Source organism: Medicago sativa, chromosome 2 (assembly GCF_051527215.1).
Source record: "Medicago sativa cultivar Bolivia chromosome 2, Bolivia_mono, whole genome shotgun sequence".
Classification (NCBI taxonomy): Eukaryota; Viridiplantae; Streptophyta; class Magnoliopsida; order Fabales; family Fabaceae; genus Medicago; species Medicago sativa.
This window is the reverse complement of record NC_140750.1, coordinates 75,723,700-75,748,507: the sequence shown is the minus strand read 5'-3', so window position 1 is coordinate 75,748,507 and position 24,808 is coordinate 75,723,700. Positions and strand designations below refer to the sequence as shown.

The following is a 24,808-nucleotide window of genomic DNA, read 5'->3' as shown; positions in this document are numbered from 1 at the left end:
GTATAATTTGAATTGCCTATGGAAATGCTCTGGTAAAATTACAGGTCAAAACTGGCCTAAAAACGGCTTGGTAAGGGTTAGCATTAATGCAGAACCTGCTGTCTGCATAAATGTTTTCCTCGGCAGTTAACTACCGAGGATTTCCTCGGCAGTTAACTGCAACCGGATTTTGAAATCCTCGGGAGTTAACTGCCGAGGGGGCAAAAGCGTAATTTACATGTGTGCCACAGCTTTCTCAAATGTACGAACAGAAATTTTCCTACTTATTTTATGGATTCTCATTTTGGAATATAAAAGTTTGATCAAGTCGTAAAAAGACACGCATTAGGTTATCATCCACACACTCTAAATTTCTGCAACCTAAAAGACATGCATTAGATTATGATACATCCACTCTAAATTTCTGCAACTTAAAAATTATATAAATATTTTAGATGGAAAACAAATACTATTTATGTATTAAATTTTTAAAATAGTTAAGCAAACATAAAATATTACTAATACTATAAAAATTTTGGATTGAAGAAAGTACTCTTAAAAGAGTCAATGTGATTGTTTATTGTGAACCAAAACTGAGAACACATTAATTGGCTTAATATTCATATAGTACCAGTGTTGTGACTTTGCTTGTTTCAACATATAGGTAACATACATGGGGATCACAAACTTTTTTTTTTTTTATGGGCATGGGGATCACTCTCTTGATTAGTAAAACCCTAATTTCAAGCTTTACCATAATCAAAGTACATTGCGGAAATTTATGGGTGATAAATTAGGTAAACATTAGTAGTACGAGTCAATTGGTCAAGGGGGCAAGCATTGGAAGTGTGTGTCCAAAATAGTAAGAAAATTATGGAAGCATGCCCAATACACAAAGTAGTACTACAAAGACAAAGAATGCTCGTTCCGAGGAGTTGAATTTCCTTGTTTTCAGTTACAAAGCCATGTAGTAGTAGTAGCTTATGGAGCTTGTTTTCTTTGCATTGGAATAAGGAGGCATCTTCCCATTTTAGCATCCAACGTTTCCTTCATCATGTTTTTCCATTTCTGCGGCATTGTATATTGCTCATCATTAACGCCAAAAAAAAATATTGCTCATCATTAATTTCAATTTTTATTATCTTTCATATATTCTAGCCTTTAACCTCAAGGAATCGGCCAAGTACAGCATCACATGTCTTGTATTTCAATTTTTTTTATAAACAAATATTAATAATAAATTGTTATAAGTATTTATTTTTAGGAAGTTTTGCACTTGGGTTCTTTACCTACTTCAACCATTTGCTCAAATCAATTGTAATAAGAAAATTGCTGTTCACACATTAGAGAAGGCTGGGACACACATGTAAACTACGCTTTTGCCCCCTCGGCAGTTAACTGCCGAGGAATTAAAAATCCGGCTGCAGTTAACTGCCGAGGAATTCCTCGGTAGTTAACTGCCGAAGTTTTCTGCTACAAGTCTGGCAGAAGCTTTCTCATCTCCATTATTCATCACATCTTCAAATTTTTTTTCTCAAATCTCTCTCACAAATCTCTCTAAAAAACCCAACCAAATCCAACCAAATTTATTCAACAAAATCACAAGTAAGTAATTATAATGCTATTAACTTAAATTTTAGTTGTTATAAATGTTTTTATTTTTTAGTTTTTGAGTATATTTATTTTATTTTAGTTTTTGAGTAGATTTACATAGTATAATTCATTTTTAGAGTAAAATGTTTGTATGATGTTTATGTTATAGTTTAAAGTTTATTGGTTATATTTTAATTTGGTGTTTTAAATTAATTTTTTATTTTAGTTTTTAATTAGATTTACATGTTATAAATAATTTTTAGATTAGATGTTAGTTGATTAATTTTGTTAAAATGTTTGCATGATGATTATGTTATAATTTAAAAATTTTAGGGTTATTTTTGAATTTGGTGTTTTATATTTTTAATTTTATTTTAGTAAGACTATATGATTTATTTTAAAAGTAAATATAATTTGAATAATTTTGCTATATTTTACGTTAATTTTTTTTTTTAGACAATTACATTTTAGGGTTATTTTTATGATTTTTAGAGTCTATGTATAATTTGCAATGTTTGAACGAGTTTTTCATTGATTCTTTTAAATTTCTATGTGTGTAGATTTGAAACAATGGCCGGATGGATCGACGTTCATGCAACATTCAACGGCGGAGAAACTCATAGGTTGAAGGTTCGGTGCCTTGATGTAGCGTTAAGAGGTCTCAAGGATCAACTGAATGAATTCTACCAAGGAGTCAACCCCAGAGACACAAGGAGGTTGCAAAATATTCTGTATAAACGTCCAAAGCTCGACGAGGGGAGCGTATCATTCACTTGGGTGGAGTTAAAGAACGACGAAAACGTGACGAGCATGTTTTGGGAGCACACCAAGTTCCAGTGGATCGATATGCGGGTGACGTTGCTGAGATCAACTAAAGATATCATCAACAGCTTGATTCCGCCAGAAGATCGTCATTAGTTAGGGTAAGGTGCATTCAAACTACAACATTTGTCTCACCTCTGAAATGGGGTAATTCAAACTTGCCAAACAGCGAGGACTCAAGCATTTCGCTCGCTATTCATGTTTTTCCTTTGAAAAGATTAAATTCTTGTTAGGCTGGTTTAGATGAAGGTATTAGGTGTCAAGGAATGGACCTCATTTCGGTGGCACTTGAATACCTTCATCTAAATCAAGCCTGACAAAAATTTATTCTTTTCAAAGGAAAGCATGAATAGCGAGCGAAATGCTTGAGTCCTCGCCGTTTGGCAAGTTTGAATTTACCCCATTTCAGAGGTAAGACAGTTGTTGTAGTTGGAATGCCCCATTTATGTAATGTAACGAAACCTGTATCGCAATATTTATTCGAACGAATTCATGCTATTGTAATATTTATTCGAATTCACGCTATCGCAATATTTATTCGAATTCACTCTATCGCAATATTTTAAATAACATAAAATAATTTTTAAAGAATTCCTAATAATATTCTAAACAAAATAAAACAAAAAAAATTTTAAAAAAAAAGACTCGGCAGTAAAGTGCCGAGGAATACCTCGGCATTTAAGTACCGAGGAAAACCTCGGCAGTTTACTACCGCCGGTTTCATAATTTCCTCGGCAGTTAACTGCCGAGTCGTTCTGAAGCCAGAAATTGGTAGAACTTGTTGAAGGCAGAATTACATGTGTTTTTACACATTGTAAACACATTGTTTGGATGCCAAAGCTAGTCAAAGAAAATAAATTTGGCTCAATTTAAGTGGCGCAACTGTGTTTAAATGGCAAAATAAATTTGGCTCAATTTAACAAACACTAATTAAACGAACAAACTAATGAATCAAATCATCAAAATGTCATAAACAAAAAAGAACATAATGTCATCAAAATACAAACATAATGTCATCAAAATACATACATAATGTCATGAAAATCCGAAATGTAAACAACAAGTCCTAATCCTACTGCTGGTCCTGGTCCTGCTGGTGCCTCCTCCTCGGTCTCTGGGCTCTCCTCCTGGTAATGATCGGCGCGATCTGCTGCCTAACATCCTGCAAGGCCGCATACAACTACTGAGGGGTCATGCTCATCACCTCCTGACCCAAAAACTCATCAGCATGGGCAACAGCGCCGCTAACCATGTCATAGGTGTCAGGGGAGCTTCTCGCCTCGTACCGCTCCCACTGCTCTGCAACGATCTGCTCCTCGTTTGGAGGCCTCGGAACATCTCCGGGAAGAAGTGGCAAAATCTGAGGGTGAGACATAAGCGTGTACCATCGTACATAGCCCTCTGCCATACGCCATGACTGCTCTCCTGCCTGCTCACCCCAATCAGCCTCCTTAAGTGTGTGAGTGCGGAAGTCCGAGAAGGCCTGCACAATCTCAGTCGGTGTCAGCGCTGGAACATCCGTCGGAGGTCTAGGTACCGACTGGACGTATCCGTACTGCCTCAATACCCTCTCCGGCAGGTGACGGTACACCCTACGGTCGCCGCACATGATCCAGCCAGAATACCAAAATACCTCCTCGAAAGGCTGGAACTCCCTGTGCCCTTCGTACGGCCTCCAGCATACGTCATCAAACGTAATGCGATCAAGCAATGACCGATACGTGGCCCCCTCTCCATGACCCTTCTGAAGAGTCCACCTCGCCGCAACCGGTAAATTTTCAATGTAGTCCGGGTTTGGATCAACAGTGTAAAACTTAGGGAAGTGCGACAAAAACCATGCCTGCATAAACCATACAAATCACATATAAATAAATTAAAGTTAACTAAAAAAATAAAATTTACAATTAACAAAAAAAATATAACAAAATATAACAAAATAATAATAGTTAACAAAAAAAAATTAAAGTTAACGAAAAAATATAACAAAATATAACAAAATAATAATAGTTAACAAAAAAAATTAAATTTAAATTTAATTTTTACTTACAGTGAGCAGTGTCACGCTTCCCCCAAGCTGCCTGTCTCCGGGCAAACAAGCCTGAGCTAACTCATCGTACAGGTATGCAAGTGCCATCCCTCCCCATGAATAAGCACGCATCCCCGCGTAGCCGTCCGCCATAGTCGTCAAATAAATCAACTGGATGCGCTTGTTGCTTCTATCCCCAAACAACAGGCATCCAACCAAGTATAGAAGGTAGGACTTCACACAATAAGTCCTAACCCTCTCCAACTCCTCCAGCTCCTCTGGATCCTGTGTATCCGCCAAAAGGTTGGCTCTACCAAGGTGCGTCGTATAAAACTCCCTCAGCTTAGGATAACTAATGTATCCACCATACTCAGTATTGCAGATTTTCTCTGCCTGCGACCTCGACGCACCCAAGTGAGTCATCAGTAGTGCCTCTCCCTCATGTCTCAGCATCTTCTTCCGGTGGCCCAACATCCGCCCTTCAATCGGGACATGCATAAGACATGCGACATCATCCAAAGTCACAGTCATCTCCCCCATAGGCATGTGAAAAGTGCTGGTCTCGGAATGCCACCTCTCGCATAGAGTCATCAGCAAAGCGTGAGGCACAGTGGCGTAGCCCAAGTATACCAAATCATGTAACCCACTCTGCATAAGCGGATCCCAAAACCATCTCTGATTGGGGTTTGGACGTCCGAGACTCAAAATCTTGGGGCCATGATTAATTGGTTTTACAAAACGCTTCTTGCGGCACTGCAAAAATAGAAAAATAAACATAGTTTAAACAATGTAAACATTTAACTAATAAATATTAAACTTAACAAATGCTAAAATAAAAATAAAGAAAACATATAAAGAAAATCACATATAAAGAAAACATATAAATAAAACATATAAAGAAAACATATAAATAAAACAATTTAAAGAAAATCACATATAAATAAAACATATAAATAAAACATATTTAAAGAAAGTCACATATAAATAAAACATATAAAGAAAACATATAAATAAAACAATTTAAAGAAAATCACATATAAATAAAACATATAAATAAAACATATAATCTAAACATATAAATAAAACAATTTAAATCAAGAAAGGAAAAATAAAGAAAATAATTAAACATAAAGAAAGGAATTAAAAAAAACATATATAAAAGTTAACTAAAAGAAAGAACACATAATTGTTTTTACTTACGTCATCCATATAAAAAAACACATATAAAAAAACACATATAAAAAACACGTAATTAAACATAAAGAAAGAACATTTAAAAAAAAAAAATACTTACGTCATCCTTATTATACCAAAGCGGCAATGCCACATGACTGGCATAAGAGTGAAGCAAAGACATGTCCTGCGGTCCTCCAGGAAAGGGAGCGTCCGTAGGCAACACCTCCGGGGCAGCCGCTGCTGCAATGTCATCCTCGTCTGGCTCCTCTGGCATATGCGGCTGCTCTGGCATATACTGCTCGTCGTACCCACCGTCGGTCACATCATGGTGATCCTGATAATTCAGGTACTCCACCGCCTGGGTCGGGTCAACCACCTGCGACTCTTCAGGCGGTGCCTGAGAAGCCTCAGAAGGCTGAGAACTCCCTGAACCATCCCCCCCCCCTCCGACCTCTTCCCCTCTTTGGGATATGTGCGTTTCTCCTCTCCTTCTCCTTCCGGTAGCTTTGTGTCTGAGCACGCCTACCACCTATCATCTTAGATGGATCAATGGGCTCCTGATCGGCCATATCTACACAAATTTTTAATAAATTAACATCAAGTTCCATAACATAATCAAACACATTAAACACTTACAATAAAATAAAATCATTCATACAATCATCATTATGTCCATCATTTCCATCATAACTTAATCATTTCTATACACTTAATCATTCACATCATAACCTAAATACACTAAAAAATCAATATACACTTAATCAAACTATAATTAACATCACTTCTATCATTTCCATAACCTAAACTAACTAAATAATCAAAATAATTTTCATTGAGGCATTTGATCAAACACTTTGTGTGCAAAGTATAAAACATATTCAAATTGTGTTCATTTGCCACCATTCAAAGCCACATTACCATTTAAACAGCATAGGCAACATCTACATTCATTTATCAATTCAAAAACTACACATGCAATCACCAAATTGTCTATTTTAATCATCAACTCATCATTAACCTAACCACATGCAAACTACTCTAATTTTTAAAAAAAATAAACCTAACAAACTAACATTAACATTGCAATGATTAAGGGTACTTACTTGTGATAATGTGGTGATGATTTGCTTGCAATTCGTGAAAATGTGATTTTGGAGAGAATTTGTTAGTGTTTGAAGCAAAATATTGAAACTGGAACTGCTTCTGTTTCGATCTGTTTATGTTCAGAAAACTTCGGCAGTTAACTACCGAGGAATTCCTCGGCAGTTAACTGCAGCCGGATTTTTAATTCCTCGGCAGTTAACTGCCGAGGGGGCAAAAGCGTATTTTACATGTGTGTCCCAGCCTTCTCTAATGTGTGAACAGCAATTTTCTTGTAATAATCATCTCTTCATTTCGTATTCACTACAAGTGAAGTAGGTTTCTAACCGTGGCTAACATAAAAAGGGTGTTTACCATTTTAATATTAATAACAAAATTTTATATTTTTGTTTTTATTAATCTTTTAATATTAATAAAAAGGTTCATCTGAGCTTTGCTTAGTTGGTATGGACAATGCATAAAATATGCAAGGTCTGGGGTTCGAATCCCGACCACCACAAAAAAAAAAAAAACTCTAGAAATAGCAATAGTCATTATCAAAACAAACAAACATTACAAATAACTTAGGTATGTTTTGAGGACGTTGGTTGGAAAATTAATTTGGATTTTGAATCAAAACAAACAAACATTACAAATAACTTAGGTATGTTTTGAGGACGTTGGTTGGAAAATTAATTTGGATTTTGATAATTGTTGGGATTTTGATAGCTAAATGAGTAATTAGAAGAATTTTAAGTGTTGAAAGGATTATTATTGGGATCCATTTCACTAAAAAGAAGATTAAAACTTCAAAAGAAAAGCTAATAGAAAGATAATAATATTAAGATAATGAAAATTTTCGTTTTCTTCTGTGTCCAAATCAAATGAAACAAGATTCTATTTATAGAAAAAAAAAATCATGAATTTTGGTAAAAAAAAAATCATTTGCAATGAAATAATTGAGTTCAGATAATTAAGATGAGATAAATCCAGCCAGCCAACCAGCAAGCGCCACGTGGCATTTCTTATCCACCTACCTTCTTTCTCCCCGTCTGGGGAACGCCCACTCGCGCCTGTCTGGCGCGTGGGCTGCACGCGCTCGGTCATGCAATAAAATGGCGCCACGTCGCCTGCTGTTGCCCCATCTTTGCCGATTTCAACATGTTGAGTCCTTTCAACATCTCTCTCTTCCACCTCATTTTTCCTCAACATTCAACACACCATTGCACGCTTTTTAAGAGTTGAAAATGACATTCAACACATCATTGTAAATGGTTGCGGTGTACTAGATCCACTTCCCTCAGATTGCTCAAAATCGGTCCAACGTTGAGCATATGTATCTCGTTCATCCTCAACAATCATATTACAGTAGAAACTCTATAAATTAATAATGTCAGGACCGGAGAAATTTATTAATTTAGAGAGTTATTAATTTATCGATAAATTAATAATTATTAATTTAAAGAGTTTTTAAGTAATTATACTGTACATACCAAACAAAAAGGCAAATTAGTCTGTGCCTCTTAGAATTACGTTGTAGCGAACCTTGGGACTCAACGTAAATTAGTAACTACTGTGTTCATATGCATTGGAAATAGGCATGGCAATGGGGCGGGGTGGGGACGGGTTTTACATTCCCCGTCCCCATACCCGATTCTCATATACTTACCCGTTACCCTACCCATATCCAACGGGGATGAGAAATTGAATCTCATCCCCGTCCCCGACGGGTTCGGGTATCCCCGCCCCATCCTCGTCCCCGCATTGAATATTTTTTTTTAATAAAAAATAGAAGTTTCTTTGCAACCCCTAGAGAAATATTGTAATGTTTTATCCAACATTATGTCCACTTTAACATTTGTTAGACCGATTGATTTAATTGCCCCTTTAAATATCAATGATAGTTTTTATACCACGACAATTATCAAACAAAATAACATGGCAAATCAACATAAAATAGTTTTCTGCATTCGAGACGGGTTTGGGTATGAGTTCGGGGTGGGTACCTATATACCCGTTACCCGTCCCATGCCCGTGTTTTGGAATCGGGGAAAACCCAAACCCATACCCAAACCCAGTCAAAACGGGGGAAACCCGTCAAATTGGGTTTGGTTCGGATGGGTAACCACGGGTATGGGTTTTGTTGCCATGCCTAATTGGAAATCAATAATGACTTTTGAACTTTAAAGGAAAATAGACAACTATTGAATCATATTTCAATAGAGTGTAATATATTTATTTCAGTTTTTATGAATTATTAATTTATGATTTTCTTGGGACCGAAAATTATAAAGGGATCTCCTGAAAAATTATTATCTTATTATATTATCGAGTTTTTCAATTTTTTACATTGGCCCAAGTCAGGGCCGGACAAATTTATTATTTTAGAGAGTTTATTAATTTACCGAGTATTAATTTAAAGAGTTTCTACTGTATGTAATATGATGCATGACCTCATGATGATACCCAAATCGGCTATGTCCCACAAGCGAGCTGGTTCACGGATGATTTTAAATCGAGCTTGAAGTACTCCAAATGCACGTTCGATGTCCTTCCGACATCCCTCCTGATGTTTTGCAAATAACTTATCGGGTTCACTTTGAGGAAGTCTAATCGATTTGACGAAAGTTGGATAAGAAGGGTAGATACCATCAGCTAGATAGTATGGCATATTATATGGACGTTGATTCACAAAGAAATTCACCCTTGGAGCCTTTCCCTGTTCCACATCATCAAACACCGGTGACCGGTCTAGAACGTTGATATCGTTCAACGTTCCTGGACATCCAAAAAAGGCATGCCAGATCCATAGATCATGAGATGCAACTGCTTCAAGAATAACTATGGTGGTTCCCTTCTCCCCCCCTGGTAAATTGACCTTCCCATGCTTTAGGACAATTTTTCCACTCCCAGTGCATGCAGTCAATACTCCCGATCATCCATGGGAACCCACGCATTTCACTAACATGTAGTATTCTTTGAAGGTCATCTTGGGTTGGTGCTCTCAGGTACACTTGCTCATACAATCGTATGATTCCTTTACATAATCTACGTAAGCACTCCAATGCTGTAGTACCTCCTATTTTGATGTATTCATCGACCGCATCTGCTGCCACACCATATGCTAACATTCGCATTGTTGTTGTACATTTTGCTAAGGGTGACATACCTTCTTTGTTGGCAGCATCAACTCGCTGGGTGATGTAGTTATCACTACTTGAAAGGTCTCCAATGATTTGAAGGAAAACATGTTTTTGCATCCGGTACCGACGACGAAACATTGCATCGTCATATGTAGGCTCATTGGCAAAGTAGTCGTCAACGAGTCTTTGGTTTGCCGCTGCATGATCTCTATTTAAATATTTTCTACTACGAGATCCACTACCTTCCTCTATTTTTTTTCGACGCTGAATAAATCGGTTGACGATATAAGTGTCTTCAATATCACGTTTTTGTTTGTAGGCTTCGATATCAAAAGGATCTATTGATAGTTTTTGGTGATATTGGAAGTAGATATGAATGAGATCTGTGATATTGGAAGTAGATATGAATGAGATTTGTGATATTGGAAGTAGATATGAATGAGATTTGTGATATTAGAAGTAGATATGAGTCCCTATATATAAGTACATTGTGTGGTGGACATTGACGGATTCAAAATAAGTTATTGTATTGTATTAAAGCAAACAGTGGGGATAATTATTAAAGTCACGGATAGTATCATTTTATTAAACAGTGGGCACACATTCCAACGAATGGAGGAAGACCTTCAAATAGTATGTGAAATAAAAGTCACGGATAATTATTAAAGCAAACACTGGGGACTAGACAACACTGATAATTATTAAAGCAAACACTGGGGACTAGACAACACTGATAATTATTAAAGTAAACCTTGGGGACTAGACAACATTGATAATTATTAAAGCAAACACTGGGGACTAGACAACGTTGTTAATTTTGACTGAATACAAACAAATATTTGATTGAAATTAATTTTCAAACAGCTCACGCTCCAACTTTCCCAACAACTCTTTCTTCCGCTCATCGAGATGCTCTTCGGAACTTAACTTTGGATACATTTTCATTTTCTTAGCTTCAGTCTTTTCTTTCATCAACTTGTTTTTCTGTTGTTTCACCAAGGTTAACTCTTTCAATTGTTCAATCTCTTGCTCCTTTAATTCTTTGAATTGAACCCACTCCTTTTCCACCTTCTCCAAGGTATCGTCCTTGCTTTTCTTTTTACCTTTTTTTTTTGCTGCCTCCCTACCCATTGGACGAGCACTAGATCCTACAGAGTCCTCGTGAGATCTCTTAGATCCACTACTTCCTGAGCCAACATTTCCTCCTACTTGACTACCATAACGTGGTTGATCACGGAGAGCGTGTCATTCTTCCTTTAAAGTAAATTGAACATTCTTCCCACATGCATATAATTCCTGCGCTTTTGCCAAAACATCATCTTCCGACCAACCGCTTCCTTGCAAACGCTTAGCGCCTTCATAAGCACCAACCCATTTATTTATTAATTTGCTTATATAATTAAAACGATTTCGGCATGCAACTACATCGTGCGGAGAATCGAATGAGCAATGCTCATTACAATACTCAGCAATTTTACCCCAATATGCTTCACCGTGGTTTAAAATGTTACTGTTTGTGAATCCGAACATGATGGAACCTTGGGGGAGTTTTTAAAGAGGGGAGTATATGCAAAGGATAGTCTAATGTCCCTTGAAAAAAAAACATCTTAGAAAAATCAAGGAACACAATCAGGACACACAACACAAACAAAAGTAGAGAAAATCTAAATTATTATCTAATGATATCGAGAGACACCACTATGCGTGTGTTTGGCCTAGCGGCTATTTGGACGTTGCTGCACATTTAGTGAAAAGCTTGAATATCCAGCTTCAGCAAATCACGGTTAAATGGGCACCGGGACGCGAGAATTCCGGTTTCAATGTGAAACCAAACAGGCCATATGTGAAATGTGTAATCAAAGGTTGGTAGGAAGGGAGTGTGATGAGACAAGTGACCCGCATATCAACCTGCACACTGCTTCCTCTCTTCACCAGGGCCAAGCCTTGGATGACCTTTTGACCCAGTTTTTGTGGGTTCACGTCAAACCAGACTCATTGCTGCATATCAGGACATGTTCGCAATGAAACAACGGTTTTTGTTCATCCATAGTTAGAAACAACGGGTTTCAAACAAGATCGATGAACCTGAAAAATCAAACCAAACTAAACTGAAAACTATTTTATCTCTTTTTGGTTGAGTTAAAAACATCGAACGAAAAGAAACAAGTTGGATTGGTTCAATTTTCCATCTAATTTTAAAATTTAGGGGAAATTACACTAACCTCCCCTGAGGTTTGTTCAAACAACACAAACACCCCCTCTAGTTTTATAATAGGCATTAACCTCCCTTAAAGTCTTTTAAAATATATGTGTACATCCCTTAGAAACTTAACACCGTTTGTTTTTAGGTTAACAGTAACATTTGGATTGTCTGGCCACGTCCCTCCACCTTCATGTGAAGGTCTTTCAATTTCTTTGCCTCTGGTACTGTTATCGGAATCAAAATAACACTCGCTACAAGTAACTCATCAAGACTATTATTTCCCGTCTCTTCTTTCACTAGTACCACCGTCGATTACGCAATGATATTTCATTACTGTGTTTGCCGCATCGAATTTGGTGGCTTCAAAATCAACAAAGTATCTCAATCATTTTACATCTTGTTCCCTCCCTCTCCACCTATCGTGAGCAAGAAAGAGAGTGTGGTTTATCTTAATTTGATTTCTTTTCAATCTACTGTTACTTCCATTTGTATTTCATTTTAATTTTTTGTCATGTTTGTTTTATCTTGTTATGTCGATTATGTATGTCTCTTTTTCTGGAAGAATAGGTAGAGCTAGTTTGAACTTTGAAGATGGGTCTTCTTATATATTTTCCCTTTTCGTATGTTTTAATTAGGGGCCTGGTTGTTGTTGTGGCTTCTATGTCTACGTGAGTTTTGTTTTCTGGGCAATCATTTAATTGCATTTGAGGCCGTGGGTGTACAATAGATTGATTTATTGTGGAAATGGATGAAAAGCAATTTTTTAATTGAAAATGATACATTTGCATTTTTTTAACGGAAGGTGGATGGAGACTAACAGTAGGGGGTGTTGTTGCTATTTGAGAAAACAGAGGGGAGGTTGGATATATTTACATAAACCTCAGGGGAGGTTTGTGTAATTTCCCCTAAAATTTAATAAAACTGTAATAATCGATAGATTTACTAAGAACACTTTGAGCTAGGAGAGGTCCGACATTTTACAAACATTATCACCCAAACAATTTCTTCGCGTCATCAAACGGTTCAAATTGTATTTTCGCCCTTGTACCCTCATATGTCTTGTATGCTAATTTATCACTCTTCTATTTCCTATTCCACCTTCTTTCTCTCTACACCTTAAACCTGAAATGCATGACAAAACCGTTCTCTCTGACCCTAACACTAACCTTGTTTATGTTTCACTTCACCCAAAATTAAAAAAAAAAAAAAGCCTGATGGATCTTCCTCAGGTTACAAAAATTATATTATATTATATTATTATTGGAGGTCATTTATGACACCATTGTAGATGTTCCGAATGCTAAGAATACTTTCTAGTAACGAAAATTACTTATTATGTTTTTTCTGAGGAACTGAATATTAGTTTGATTCGATTCCACTTATGAAAAACGCTAAAATCTGTAAATTTGGTTGTTTGTTTTTGACCGAAAATAAACCAAACCAAACTATTACGATAATAAGAATATGCAAGATCAAAAAGAAAGCAAAGAGTGAAAATGCATGCGTCTTACAAAGACACACTTTTGGTGGATAGTATAATAACAAAGAAATTAAAAATTATGTCATTCTCTACAAATAAGAGGGGAAATAAAATAATTAATCTACAAATTAAACATGAAAGTAATAATAAGAAGAAGAAGAAGAAAATTAGTTGTAGTAGAGTTCGAGTCCCATGCCATCATGAATCTCGTAATCAGAGAGTGTGATGTGATCTTTGTAGATTGTGTACCATTTCTGAATCCGAATTTTGTCAGGTCTTGTACCTGTTTGTGCAGCAACCAGTTTCTTCAAGTCACCGATGGTATCATCTTCGTTGCATTTCACACGTACTTTCTTCCCTAATCGATCGTTCAAAACCACCTCTATCATCTTCTTCTTCGATCGATTTCTCCAATGTTATGTTTCTCTTCCGCGTTCTGTTACGCTTGCGTTGGCAGTTCGATTTTTATACTAAATAAATATGTTCCTAAATTCGAAGGTTCTAGTTCTCTTTTCTTATTGACTGAACGAGATCCTATTAGAACCTTCTAGGGTGTACACCATTTCTTCCCTTTCCATTTGTGATTTTTTGGATATACACGTATTTATTTAAAAATTATACCATGACCAAAAAAGAAAAAATATACAAAATTTGCACCTTCAAAAGTATATTTACATGAGTAAAAATAAGGATATTTATAATCGTTCAAATAAACTAATTTCGTCCAAATCTAAACACATTTTTTAGATCAATTTATTACTCCAACTTTTCTTAGTAACTATGATTTTTGTGAAGTAGTCTTATAAAAAAGGATATGGAAAAAGTGTAATGTAATTGAGATTATTTTCAAACTGGAGCTACAAAAGTTCGTCATCTCTAAACTGAATTCATTATTGAGCTACATAGAAACTAAATATTCAGAACATACAGTTAGGCGTATTAAATATGTCTCATGAAGACTTAATTACTGAATGTTTGTTAAAACAACTTATCGTCAAAAGCTTCCAGATCCAGATAACGGATGTGCTTATAGCATGTGATGGGGTGCGGTTATGGTGCATAAAGAAATCCTTATGCACCCTGCATAAATCCAGAAATGGTTTTGGAGTACAACTCACAGAAACCATTTCCACAGTAAAATGGTTTTGGAGTACAACATACTATAATTTTATGCAGGGTGCTGGAAACCATTAAGTACATCTAATGGTTTTGGAGTACAACTCACAAAAACCATTTTTGGATTTATGCAGGGTGCATAAGGATTTTCCTTATGCACCATAACCGCGCCCCATGTGGTGGGCGGAAGGGTATGGATAGTCAATTGAAAATATACTGGGGAAACCAATGTGACAAACAGAAGATTTGGCAAACTACATAAAAATACACTGTTACATCAAAAGAAAATTTTAAATAATGTTGGTAAATTGTTTCAGACGCATTGTATCTTTACCAATGTTATGCGGAATTTCAGTTTAACCATACAAAACGTACAAGTCACAGAGAAGGTAGAAATAAACCCTCCGCTCCAGCGAACATTTAGGACCAGCCAAATACACGAGGGCTTATTAGCATCAACGTGGAAATGAGCCAAAAACAAAGAGCAGAGCGAATTCGATAAATGTGGGAAACCCCCATAAAATTAAATCACTCACTTACAGGATAAAAGCAAAACTTAGAATAATAAACAAGGTCAATATCTAGTAAGCGTGAAAAGAAATAGGACATAATTGAAACAAAATTATACTGTACATTAGTTTGCTGCATATGCGCCCCTGCAAACCAAGAATCAGGTCCATCGGTGTTGTTGATGTCCAACTTTCCATACAGCAATAAAGCATGATTTACCACCATTATGCTCATCACTCCAGAGCAGCAACCTCTTGGTCAACCCTCCAGTAATTCGCATCGTTGAATTCCTTCATCCCTGGGTTGCCGTCTTCAGTATTTTCCTTTTCTGCCGCTTTAGGGGACACGTTTCTTTTCAATGGTCCTGCTTCCCCGACTATTCCCTCTTTCAGAGCCTGTTCCATAGCTTTCTCAGTACCTTCTAACTCTACGCCTACAAATTCAACATCTTCCTCAAATAGTGATGGTACAGCTGCTGATCTTTGAGTTGAGTCACCAACCCCGTCAATCAAATCTTTACTAGTTGGCGAACCATTAGATAAAACAGATTCTGCTTTTGGAGAACTAGAATTAGGGCTACCTATTTGAGGCTTAGTTGAAAGGTTGCTACCAGACTCATCATGATCCACAAAGGGATTCATGCTTGCACCAGTAACTTGCATATCTGAAGGTTCACCCCATCCCACCCAATCAGGCAAAGGCCTATCACCAAAACTCTCTTCCTTGTCTGATGCCTCAAATCTGAAGAAACCCATATCATTGGCAGCACTTGCATTTTCACTTTCAAAGTTCAAAGCGCCTCCATTCCCGGAATTGCTACCTGGTAATCCACTGAAGAAGTTTGTGCTAGAGCTAGATGTGTCATTCATAGTATTTTTGCTTTCATCCAATTCTTCATCCTCTCCAACCACTACCTCATCGTCACTGTTGTTACCACCATTAGCAGCACCGTTCAAGTTTATCTCATCCATCATCTCAGATGATGTTGTGCCTCCGTTTGCATCACCCATTCTGTCGTCTTGGAATGCAAACCAGTTGGAGTTCGTAAACAGACTACTGAAAGAAAAAGTGTTATTTTCTTATATTGAGAATCAAATGTTAAGTACTCCACATCAAAATATTCACATAAAATTTGTGTAACATCCATACAACAGAAATAAGTGGGCAAATGAAGCTATTGAATATTTTCTAATTCTCAATAACATGAAAGAATAAACAAAAACATGTCCATATGTAGATAGCATGTAAAACAGATACATAATTATTATTTTGGTTTAAGCAATATTTCTGTGATTCTCATTATTAAAACTGTCAACAATAATTATATTTCTAAATTGAGTACATCTATAAAATTCTAATGTACATCGAAGCACCAATTGAAAACTAAATTGAAGTGATTCAAAACATGAAACCTGTGGTGTCCTTATGCTGTCTATTTTGATTGCATAGCCAACCCATGATATAATTTTTTAATATGATGGATAAGAATAGCATGAGAACAAAAAGTTACCAACGTGACAACATGAAGTAGAAAACTAAAACCGAAACATCTTCGGTGCTGAAAGAAATGAAAGAACGTGTTCTACTATAACCAAATGTGAACATTTTTAACCAATTAATTTTCTGACAGCTATACTAGAAAACTGGAAATATGATCAGGTGATAATCAAGAAATCACCCATTACAGGATCTATAAGCAATTTGCAAGTTAACAAAGGATCTATTAGAGTATGTTGTCTATTTGATATCTAGTACAAAACTCATTCTTACATGGTTGAATTTGAAGTGTATTTCTCCCTCTAATCAGTGATTAATATACATGACCTACTACTATGCAGTCATCTTGAAGTTTTCCATACAATGGATTTCATGTGGAAGATGCAGCATTTAGGAAACCAGGAATTTCACTCATTAAGATAGTGTTGAGAAGAGTATTAGAGTGAGTGTTGCTAGCCCTCCACTGATATTATTTCACTTATTTATCAAAGACAAACACCAGTTTACAACTTTACTTGAAAATAATAATATTACTCTGGTTGATTAATCTGCATGACAATCATAATCCAACAAATTTACCAATTATGCGACAAAAGAAACAGACTCACCTCCCCTGGTCATCACCGAGTCTTAGGGACGATATGACTACTTGGGCAGAGTCGTCATCAAAGTAGACATCCTGCATTTCATACAACAGATAAATTTGCTATCAAATTAGTAACCAAAAAGCCAAGTATTCCCAGGTGTTTTTGTCCCAAGACAATTTGGCTATGACTTGGGTGACACAAATTCTCAAAAAAACCAGAGTCAACCAAATGAATTTAAAACAGCTTCCGAGAATAAACCAAAATTAGTACCTCATCATCTCGATCATGGTTGCCACGTTCCTGCAACAAAGACAATCAAAACATTGGTCCAGCATTTAAGTTGCAGTGCTCAACTAAAAAGGAAAATAAGAGAAGCTAACTTAAAAAGTACAAGATTTAAAAATGCACATATGAAATTAGTAATATGCATGAAATGCAGAGGGAAGAGGAGGCAAACTACTACAAACCTCTTCATTATCCTCGTTCCCATAAATTTTATATCTAAAGGCCTGACTCAAATTATTGGCTAAAGCTGCAACATCATAGTCCCTGTCATGAATGTCGTCATCATCACTATCCCTCATCCTATCTTGTAAAGCAGTCGGGCGTCTGCACAGGAAAAGGAAAAATGAAAAGAAAAATCAAAATAAGACAGAACTCACAACAAAGAGATCACAAAACTAAAACGTAAAAGGATCAACCAAGGATTGTGACTTCCCTTGAGTTACTAAAATGAAAAAGTGGATAGTCCATATTATAGGTATTACATCTTTATGATAGAAACATATCATATATACGCATCATTATCATAACTAATGGCTTCTCACATCAATATAGTTAAAATCATGTATAACATTACAATTACAACTACTACTCTATATTTCTAATGTTATTTATTGAATATCAAGTCCAAACCTTTATTGGTCAAGATAACCGGGTCGCAAGACCAACCATGTAAGGGTGTGGCCTAGCCGCTGACAATTACAGTACTACAGCCAATTCAACACTTCCAACAAAGACTTTATGCATGAGAAAAGAGAAAAAAAACTCCAACCTCCTTGTAAAACGTTGCTAAGGATTTAGATCAAAATAAATGAGAACTGAGCTTACCCACACGCCCAACGGTTAACATTCTCAACCACATTACGGTCCTGAAGCACGGTAGCTTGCCATTCACTCCACTCACTATTTTCCTGCATGTTAAGAACACCACATTGAAATATATAAGAAAAAATCTATCCCGACAAATTAAACATGGAAGTTCAGCCTCATGGTCCTAGTCTCTATGATGCAATGCAAGGTTAATTCAACAACCAGAGGCTTTATCTTTAGATGCATGAAAATTCATTTGTTTTTAATTACATGTTTGCTGGTCCACAATTCAATATATGAAATAAAATTAAGAGATAAAAAAACAGCATGGGAAGAATGTTAACACGAGACACACGAAAAGCTTGATAAGGTGTATTGCGTGAACTATGATGTTGATGTCAATGTCAATTAAAGAACAACTAAGGTGTACTGCATATCAGGAACCCAATCCTTGACAAAACGAGCTTTAGAGGAAGAATATTAATAACAAGAGACACCACCACAAGCTTACTCCAAACAAGTATATAAGCAAATTTAACAATATCTAAGCAGAATGGTCAAGGATAGCAATTCAAGGCATTATTAACATTTTAATATATTAACGCCAATAGTACAAAATAATTGTGAATCGTGAAACTTCATGAACAGCTAACCTGAAGACATGTCAGTACGTGGCTTCGGCTGTGTGCCAAGTGAATAATTTTGTTAACAATTCGTGTAATATGGCCAATGTTTCCCGCCCGTGGTGCCTGTTTTCCAGCAGCAGGTACAGTTGGCTGAAAAATAACACAAGTTCAGTGAATTGGTTCCGGTATACTCAATGTCAGTTTAGAAATGAAAAACTGTGAAGTGTTACATATTGGTTATCTCCTTACATTTTAGGAGTGTTTTCTTTTCCATTCTAAATTCATTAAAATATTAGGAAAATCAAGATAATTTAATCTCAATTACAGAAATGACAATGGAAACATCAAATTTATCAGTTTGAAGCATCCATGTACCAGATTTCTGTCGGAAGAGAGAACAGATTGTTTATCTGCTTGGATAACCCTTCCAATTAAATCACAATCTTGCAGAAGATGATCAACAACGGCATCAGTTTTACTCTCCAAACATGATAATACAATACTTTCTACATGATGGTGTAGTGAATTATTATATGGATACCTGCATTAATAGATCACACACAGAATAGTTTAAAAAGTATGTTATCAGTAAAAATAAGTAATATCCATACTCACAAAAGATATAAATGTTTTTTTTTAACATCCACAAGTCTGTCAAATAAAAGAAATTTAATATTTGCTTACTCAAAAAAAAGATCAATAACTCGTTGAATGGTTCCTGAGTTGACCATTTCCTTTTCTGCAGCTTCATTTCCGGTTTTTAAGAGGACTGCCATGAACTCGACAATCTGAAAAGAAAAAAAAAATGTACAGCTTAGAAATATGGGCAAACAATTCACAGTAACAACTAAGAAATATAGAAACTAATCCTGAGAATAAACAAGATACTCAGACATAATATTAAGACGTTATAAAAACATTTTCTTATCATCTAACAATATTCAATGAATTTGTAAACAATAAGGATATACCAAAAAAACACTTGATGGGGACAATGTATAATATATGCAAGGTCTGGGGTTCGAACCCCAGCCACCACCAAAAAAAAACAATAAGGATATACCAATAAAAGATGTTTGAAACCATGGATTACGTAAGGTGGGCACCATAGCAACTCCCCAACACTTGATGGGGGAAATCATTGAAACTAACCTTTAATCTATGCTTCCCAAGCGGAGGTCTCAATTCTCCATATGTTGTAGGCAACACTTTCTCATCGGATGACACATTCAAAAGCATTAGCAACTCACCTGCAGAAAGGAAAGCCCTGATGATGTGATGTGGACAATAAATTGACAGATTTTGTACCATAACATTTGAAATAACCGGTTTTACACCTAAATCGAAAGCTTGGGTAATGAACAATTGAACATATAAACTTTTGACAACAGATATTAGAAGACAAAATTAAATCCCACTTACTGAGTTTAGGGAGCATTGCACCAATTGTCTCTGGATTTACAGGAATATGTGGCTCATACATGTGTTGGCTTCGGAATGAATGAAAAAGGGGCGATGATACAGAAGATCTTTTCGGATCCAACAAAGAAATACACACTGAAAGTGAGTTCACAAGGCTAGACTTTGATTGCGAATCTTCCAATGCATAGCCCAAAATTTTTAAGACGGAACTGCATGTTCATAAAAAATATATATAATAATTATCTCAGAGACATCAAAAGAAAAACCATGAAGCTTTTCGATGCAAACCTCGGGCTTGAGAGTTTAATTGCTAGAGTAGATGAGGCATTTCGTGTTATTGTACATAAAGTTTCAGCTGCATTGGCATTAACTTCAGCAGGACACTGGTTTAAATAGGGGAGAAAAAAGCTGTGAGATAATATGCTTAAAAATACAAGGCATTGAATAGCCTATGTAATTCAAACACATACAAAAAGTGAGTCACTACATTGAACTTTTCATTAATAACTTCTTTATGGAACAGAAAAATGAACTTCCGGGGGCAAACTCATGATGACACCGTTAGTAATCATTAATCTGAACAATTTAAAGCTTGTAGAGTAGAGAAAACCCAAAATCAAAGAGTGTGACCTCCAATGAGCTCATTAAACATGTTTTGATGGGGTACATCTAAGGGCATATGCATCATGCAGCTAAAACATGTCTGGATGGCTTACAGCTATGTGCAAATGCATCATATCATATGGCTAACATGTAAAGCTGGCTCAAAGAGCAAAAACTTGGATAGATGGTTCACTTACAGATGGACTTAATTTATCAACAATCATCTCAAGCAGGTTGCTCTCAGCCAACCATTGCATCACATCCATAAAATTGGGATACACGTGGTCATCAGCGCCTACTAATCGTACCAAAACCTGTCCATTGATCGAATCTCAGAATCCATTTTTACATATCAGCAAGATTACAGTATTGTTATAAATTATGATCAAGAACAGAAATATAAAAGTTTACCTCCATAATGGATGTGATTCCAATCAAATCAACCAATTGGCGAAAAACATTCTGATGGGCCTGCAAAAAGTATACTGAATCGTGAATGAAAAGTTCACAAAGAGACTATGTAACACACATGGTAATGGTTGAGTTTTTCTGTCTCCGTAATATTATAAATATCAAATAGAATAAGCAATATACAAATGTACTATATAAGTGCGTTTTTTAACTTACCTGAACATAATTCATAAGTGACACCGTCTTCCGAATCATTAGGCAAACAACAACCTGCAAAAAGGCATAAGAAAGCAGCATCAAGTAATTGGTTACATATTATCAGATAAGCAAGGTTGACAAAATTTCATGCAAATTAAAGTTCTGCTTTTATGTAACATGTACCTTGCTAAAGTAGCCAGCCAACAAGGCACTATGGGAACGATTAGGCTCCAAAAAGGAGAATAACAAGTTCATCAGCTGAAATTGCAAGAATAAAAGGAGGAAATCAATACAAGCAAAGCATATGTATACAGCTTCAATCACAAAATAGAGTAACAAACAGAGTGAAGTATAAACCTCTTCTTCATCAACCAAAGTCTTCAAGATGACATCAATTTCACATGTAAAAATCTCGCAGGCAATGAACGGAAACCTAAATTACAGTCAAATAATAATCAGATAGTACCAAGAAAGTTGAAATGATTAATTAAAGTTCTATTGCAGAAAAAACTATGTAACAGCTGCATACTTGAAGGTCCGTTTACTTTCAGCATCCTGTGGTGGTTCTTCGATAATGTAGCGTAACAATTGCTCAACCTGGGCTGGATCTCTCAAACTAAAAGGGAAAATATTGCAAATTATCAATTATTTTTTGTTGAATCGTCTTGATGATTGCCTATCCATCTAGTGCTTTGTGTACTTATTCAATTCCAACTATCATAAACATATAAATTGAACAAATGCAAAGGAGAGCCTTGACACGATGGTTGGATTTGCTATGTGACTAAGATATCACAGTTTTGAATCATGTAACAGTCATAAAAATGCCAACAATAAACCACAATAGATCTGGCCCTTTGACGGGCATTGTTGTGGAAGTTATCTGACGACACTAGGTTTGCCCTTTTTATAAAAATAGGACAGTTGCAAAAATAAAAGTAGTAAATGAGCATTTCAATCCCCAAATTGTAAGAACCGGACAATTTAGTCCCTCAAATTTTTGAAACATCGATTAATCCCTTAACTAAAGAACATCAATCAATTTAGTCCTTCCACCAAAATATATCTTTTGCAAACATCCATATAAACCAAGGAATGACTTTATTGATTTGAATAGTCTCTTGGTGCATCAAGAGACAAACATAGAACCCTTAAAACAATGATGCTAAATTTGGAATGGGGGCTAAATTGACTGGCGTTCAATTTTAAGAACAAAATTGCTAGTTTGCAAATTTGAGGAACTAAATTAACCGATTCATACAATTTCAAGGGCTAAAATGTTGATTTACTCAATAAAATGCACAAAACTGTTAATCTTGTCAGGAAAATGAATAAAATATTATAGGTTCAAACCAAATGGAAACATACAAGTTGATAAGACGACTGTTTAAGGCCTTGCATTCTTGGATTACTTCCTCTTCATCTAGAAGCTCTTCTAAAGTGAAATTATCCTTGTCTAATATAGCCTCCACCTGCACAACACAAGCAATGTGAAAAGTGCACTTGAACAGTAACAAAAAAGAAAGGAAACAGTGAAATAAGAAAATAAGCCGTGCAAGTTTTGAGCTACGTGAGAGTTAACACTTCAATTCTCAATTAAGTTACCCTCATAAAAAACTTGGACATCAGTTTCAAGGTGTTCAATCATAAAACCCCATTTAATGCAAGGAGTAAAAAACTTCTCTAGCACGGACACTGATTTAAGGTGTGAGCGGTGTCTGATACGTGTCAGTATCTGACACCAACACAACACTGACACATGTGGTTACATTCAATTATGTCCTTTTCTTCAATTACAATTGGTGTCAACGTGTCAGTGTTCATAGTAAATTACAAATACTGTTTGCATAAGTCGAAACTTAGGCAAAAACTTACACAGAACTAGATTTACCCCAAATCATGATTAATGAATTTTCAAACAGAAATCACCCAAACACTACTTAAAGCTCAAGGGCTTTTCATTGCTTAATATGCACATTATAATTCTAACATCCCATAAAATATGACAAAATTAAAGTACCCTTTACTGAAGAAAATAAATGAATCAATTAATTTGCTAAAATGGATCAAAATTTTCCAATTAAGATCCTCTAATCATCTATAAGTTGCTATAATACAGTTAAAATCGATCCAAAGAACGGAAATTAAGATTAATTAAGACGGGGCAATTAGCATGATATTAAAATAAGAATGAATTAATCGGTAATTAGAGAAATAAATGAGATTGAAAAACTGAATTTGGGAAAGTAAGTAAGATAATAATTGAAGTGGCGGAAGCAAATTGAAGTACTCACGGGGGAGGAAGCAGAGAGAGAAGCGAGTTTCCAAAACATGAAGGAAGAGATCTGGAATTAGGGATTGGGAAATCTAGGTCAGGTTCTGTAAACCCTAATTTGGTGGAAGAAGAGATCGAAAAGAAGCGAGGCCGTGAAGATCGAATGAATTATGAAAGAGTAGAGAAGAGAGAGAAAATTGAAACGCTAAAGTACAAATGAGGTGCTCCGGAATTGCCACACTGCCTGCCTAGCCTATCCCACGCTTAACAATAATGTTATTATATTTATTTAGGGATGTATATGGGATATGGGTTGGGTCGACCCAAAAAAAACCCAGTCAAATTTACTGGGTTGGGTGATTGAGTGAATATGGTTTTAAAAAATGAAAAACTCGTAAAAAATAATGGTTTTGAGTAAAATTGGACACAAACCCAATAAATCCATTTATCCAATATTACCAACATTTTTTTATAGGGAAAAAAAAAAGACATTCTTTATATGAAAATCAAAACATGTTAAAGTTACAAATTGCGATGTTGCAGTTTTTGGTTATTTTGATGTTAATGCAGTTTTAAGACATACAACTTTAGTTTGTTGCAAGTATTTTATGATCAAATTTATTATTTAATATTGTTATTTATTGAAGTGTATGTAAACCAATATCTAATGGATGAACAAGCGGGATCTTCAACCAGAAATGAAGAAGACACAAAAAATTATTGAATAAATTACACTAAAAGGAAAGAAGATTGATAGTTTCCCCTTTCCCGCAACCATTTGAACACAACAACGAACGTGAAGGCATCACTCCATGATGCATCAATCATCGTTTGTTGGAATCCTTTTATTAATAACTCTCGAAGCAAATAGCAACACTTTGACACGCACAACATTGTTTTATATTAAGTCCTAATGCAAGTCGTCACCTAATTGGTCATTATGACCAAGAATGTGATAATCACACTTGA

The 24,808-nt window shown here is 35.7% G+C and overlaps 3 protein-coding genes, 1 long non-coding RNA gene and 1 pseudogene across 6 annotated transcripts; 1 reads left to right on the top strand and 4 right to left on the bottom strand.

The window, feature by feature from the left end:
* Positions 1-1,362: 1,362 nt before the first annotated feature.
* On the top strand, positions 1,363-2,941 carry LOC146950791 (uncharacterized). The gene is made up of 2 exons (XR_015025490.1): positions 1,363-1,584; positions 2,133-2,941. It is a non-coding gene; the product is annotated as an uncharacterized LOC146950791 (long non-coding RNA).
* A 483-nt stretch (positions 2,942-3,424) lies between these two features.
* Positions 3,425-6,877, bottom strand: LOC146950790 (protein MAINTENANCE OF MERISTEMS-like). The gene is made up of 4 exons (XM_085746761.1): positions 6,700-6,877; positions 5,715-6,167; positions 4,442-5,173; positions 3,425-4,234 (listed from the first exon to the last, which is right to left on the bottom strand). The coding sequence occupies exons 2-4, from the start codon at positions 5,886-5,888 to the stop codon at positions 3,575-3,577; spliced, it is 1,566 nt and encodes a 521-aa protein (XP_085602887.1). The 5' UTR covers positions 5,889-6,167; positions 6,700-6,877; the 3' UTR covers positions 3,425-3,574.
* Positions 6,878-7,930: 1,053 nt separating this feature from the next.
* LOC146950789 (uncharacterized) lies at positions 7,931-10,950 on the bottom strand. Its single transcript, XM_085748670.1, has 5 exons — positions 10,689-10,950; positions 9,781-10,202; positions 9,555-9,735; positions 9,108-9,454; positions 7,931-8,053 (listed from the first exon to the last, which is right to left on the bottom strand). The coding sequence occupies exons 1-5, from the start codon at positions 10,948-10,950 to the stop codon at positions 7,931-7,933; spliced, it is 1,335 nt and encodes a 444-aa protein (XP_085604796.1).
* Positions 10,951-13,513: 2,563 nt separating this feature from the next.
* Positions 13,514-13,951, bottom strand: LOC146950788 (ubiquitin-like protein 5 pseudogene; annotated as a pseudogene). The gene has a single exon (XR_015027699.1). The product of XR_015027699.1 is annotated as a ubiquitin-like protein 5 pseudogene (transcript).
* Positions 13,952-15,085: 1,134 nt separating this feature from the next.
* Positions 15,086-24,085, bottom strand: LOC146950787 (uncharacterized). Of its 2 annotated transcripts, none has more exons than XM_085746763.1 (19): positions 23,859-24,085; positions 22,933-23,036; positions 22,094-22,180; positions 21,922-21,997; positions 21,748-21,822; positions 21,583-21,636; positions 21,367-21,426; positions 21,153-21,269; positions 20,641-20,735; positions 20,353-20,561; positions 20,083-20,180; positions 19,615-19,718; positions 19,306-19,471; positions 18,958-19,080; positions 18,323-18,405; positions 17,680-17,821; positions 17,483-17,512; positions 17,234-17,304; positions 15,086-16,184 (listed from the first exon to the last, which is right to left on the bottom strand). In XM_085746763.1, exons 1-19 carry the CDS (start codon positions 23,895-23,897, stop codon positions 15,362-15,364), a joined length of 2,556 nt encoding a protein of 851 aa, XP_085602889.1. In that variant the 5' UTR covers positions 23,898-24,085; the 3' UTR covers positions 15,086-15,361. The 2 variants fall into 2 exon arrangements, with proteins under 2 accessions (XP_085602889.1, XP_085602890.1); XM_085746764.1 differs by having other exon boundaries at positions 15,086-16,181.
* Positions 24,086-24,808: the final 723 nt, after the last annotated feature.

Bases quoted from the DNA above. Each gene is read 5' to 3' on its own strand.
- LOC146950790 (XM_085746761.1), bottom strand. From the start codon at position 5,888: ATGCCAGAGCAGCCGCATATGCCAGAGGAGCCAGACGAGGATGACATT. The intron at 5,174-5,714 runs GTAAGTATTTTT...CTATTTTTGCAG, and splicing joins TTTGGTATAATAAGGATGAC to TGCCGCAAGAAGCGTTTTGT. The intron at 4,235-4,441 runs GTAAGTAAAAAT...TGGTTTATGCAG, and splicing joins GAAGCGTGACACTGCTCACT to GCATGGTTTTTGTCGCACTT.
- LOC146950789 (XM_085748670.1), bottom strand. From the start codon at position 10,950: ATGGGTAGGGAGGCAGCAAAAAAAAAAGGTAAAAAGAAAAGCAAGGAC. The intron at 9,455-9,554 runs GTCAATTTACCA...TTGGATGTCCAG, and splicing joins TTGTCCTAAAGCATGGGAAG to GAACGTTGAACGATATCAAC. The intron at 8,054-9,107 runs GTAGAAACTCTT...ATTAATTTATAG, and splicing joins CATGCATCATATTACATACA to AGTTTCTACTGTAATATGAT.
- LOC146950787 (XM_085746763.1), bottom strand. From the start codon at position 23,897: ATGTTTTGGAAACTCGCTTCTCTCTCTGCTTCCTCCCCC. The intron at 20,562-20,640 runs GTTTGCATCGAA...ATGAACATGCAG, and splicing joins ATTAAACTCTCAAGCCCGAG to TTCCGTCTTAAAAATTTTGG. The intron at 17,513-17,679 runs GTTTGTAGTAGT...TCTTTGTTGCAG, and splicing joins GGAACGAGGATAATGAAGAG to GAACGTGGCAACCATGATCG.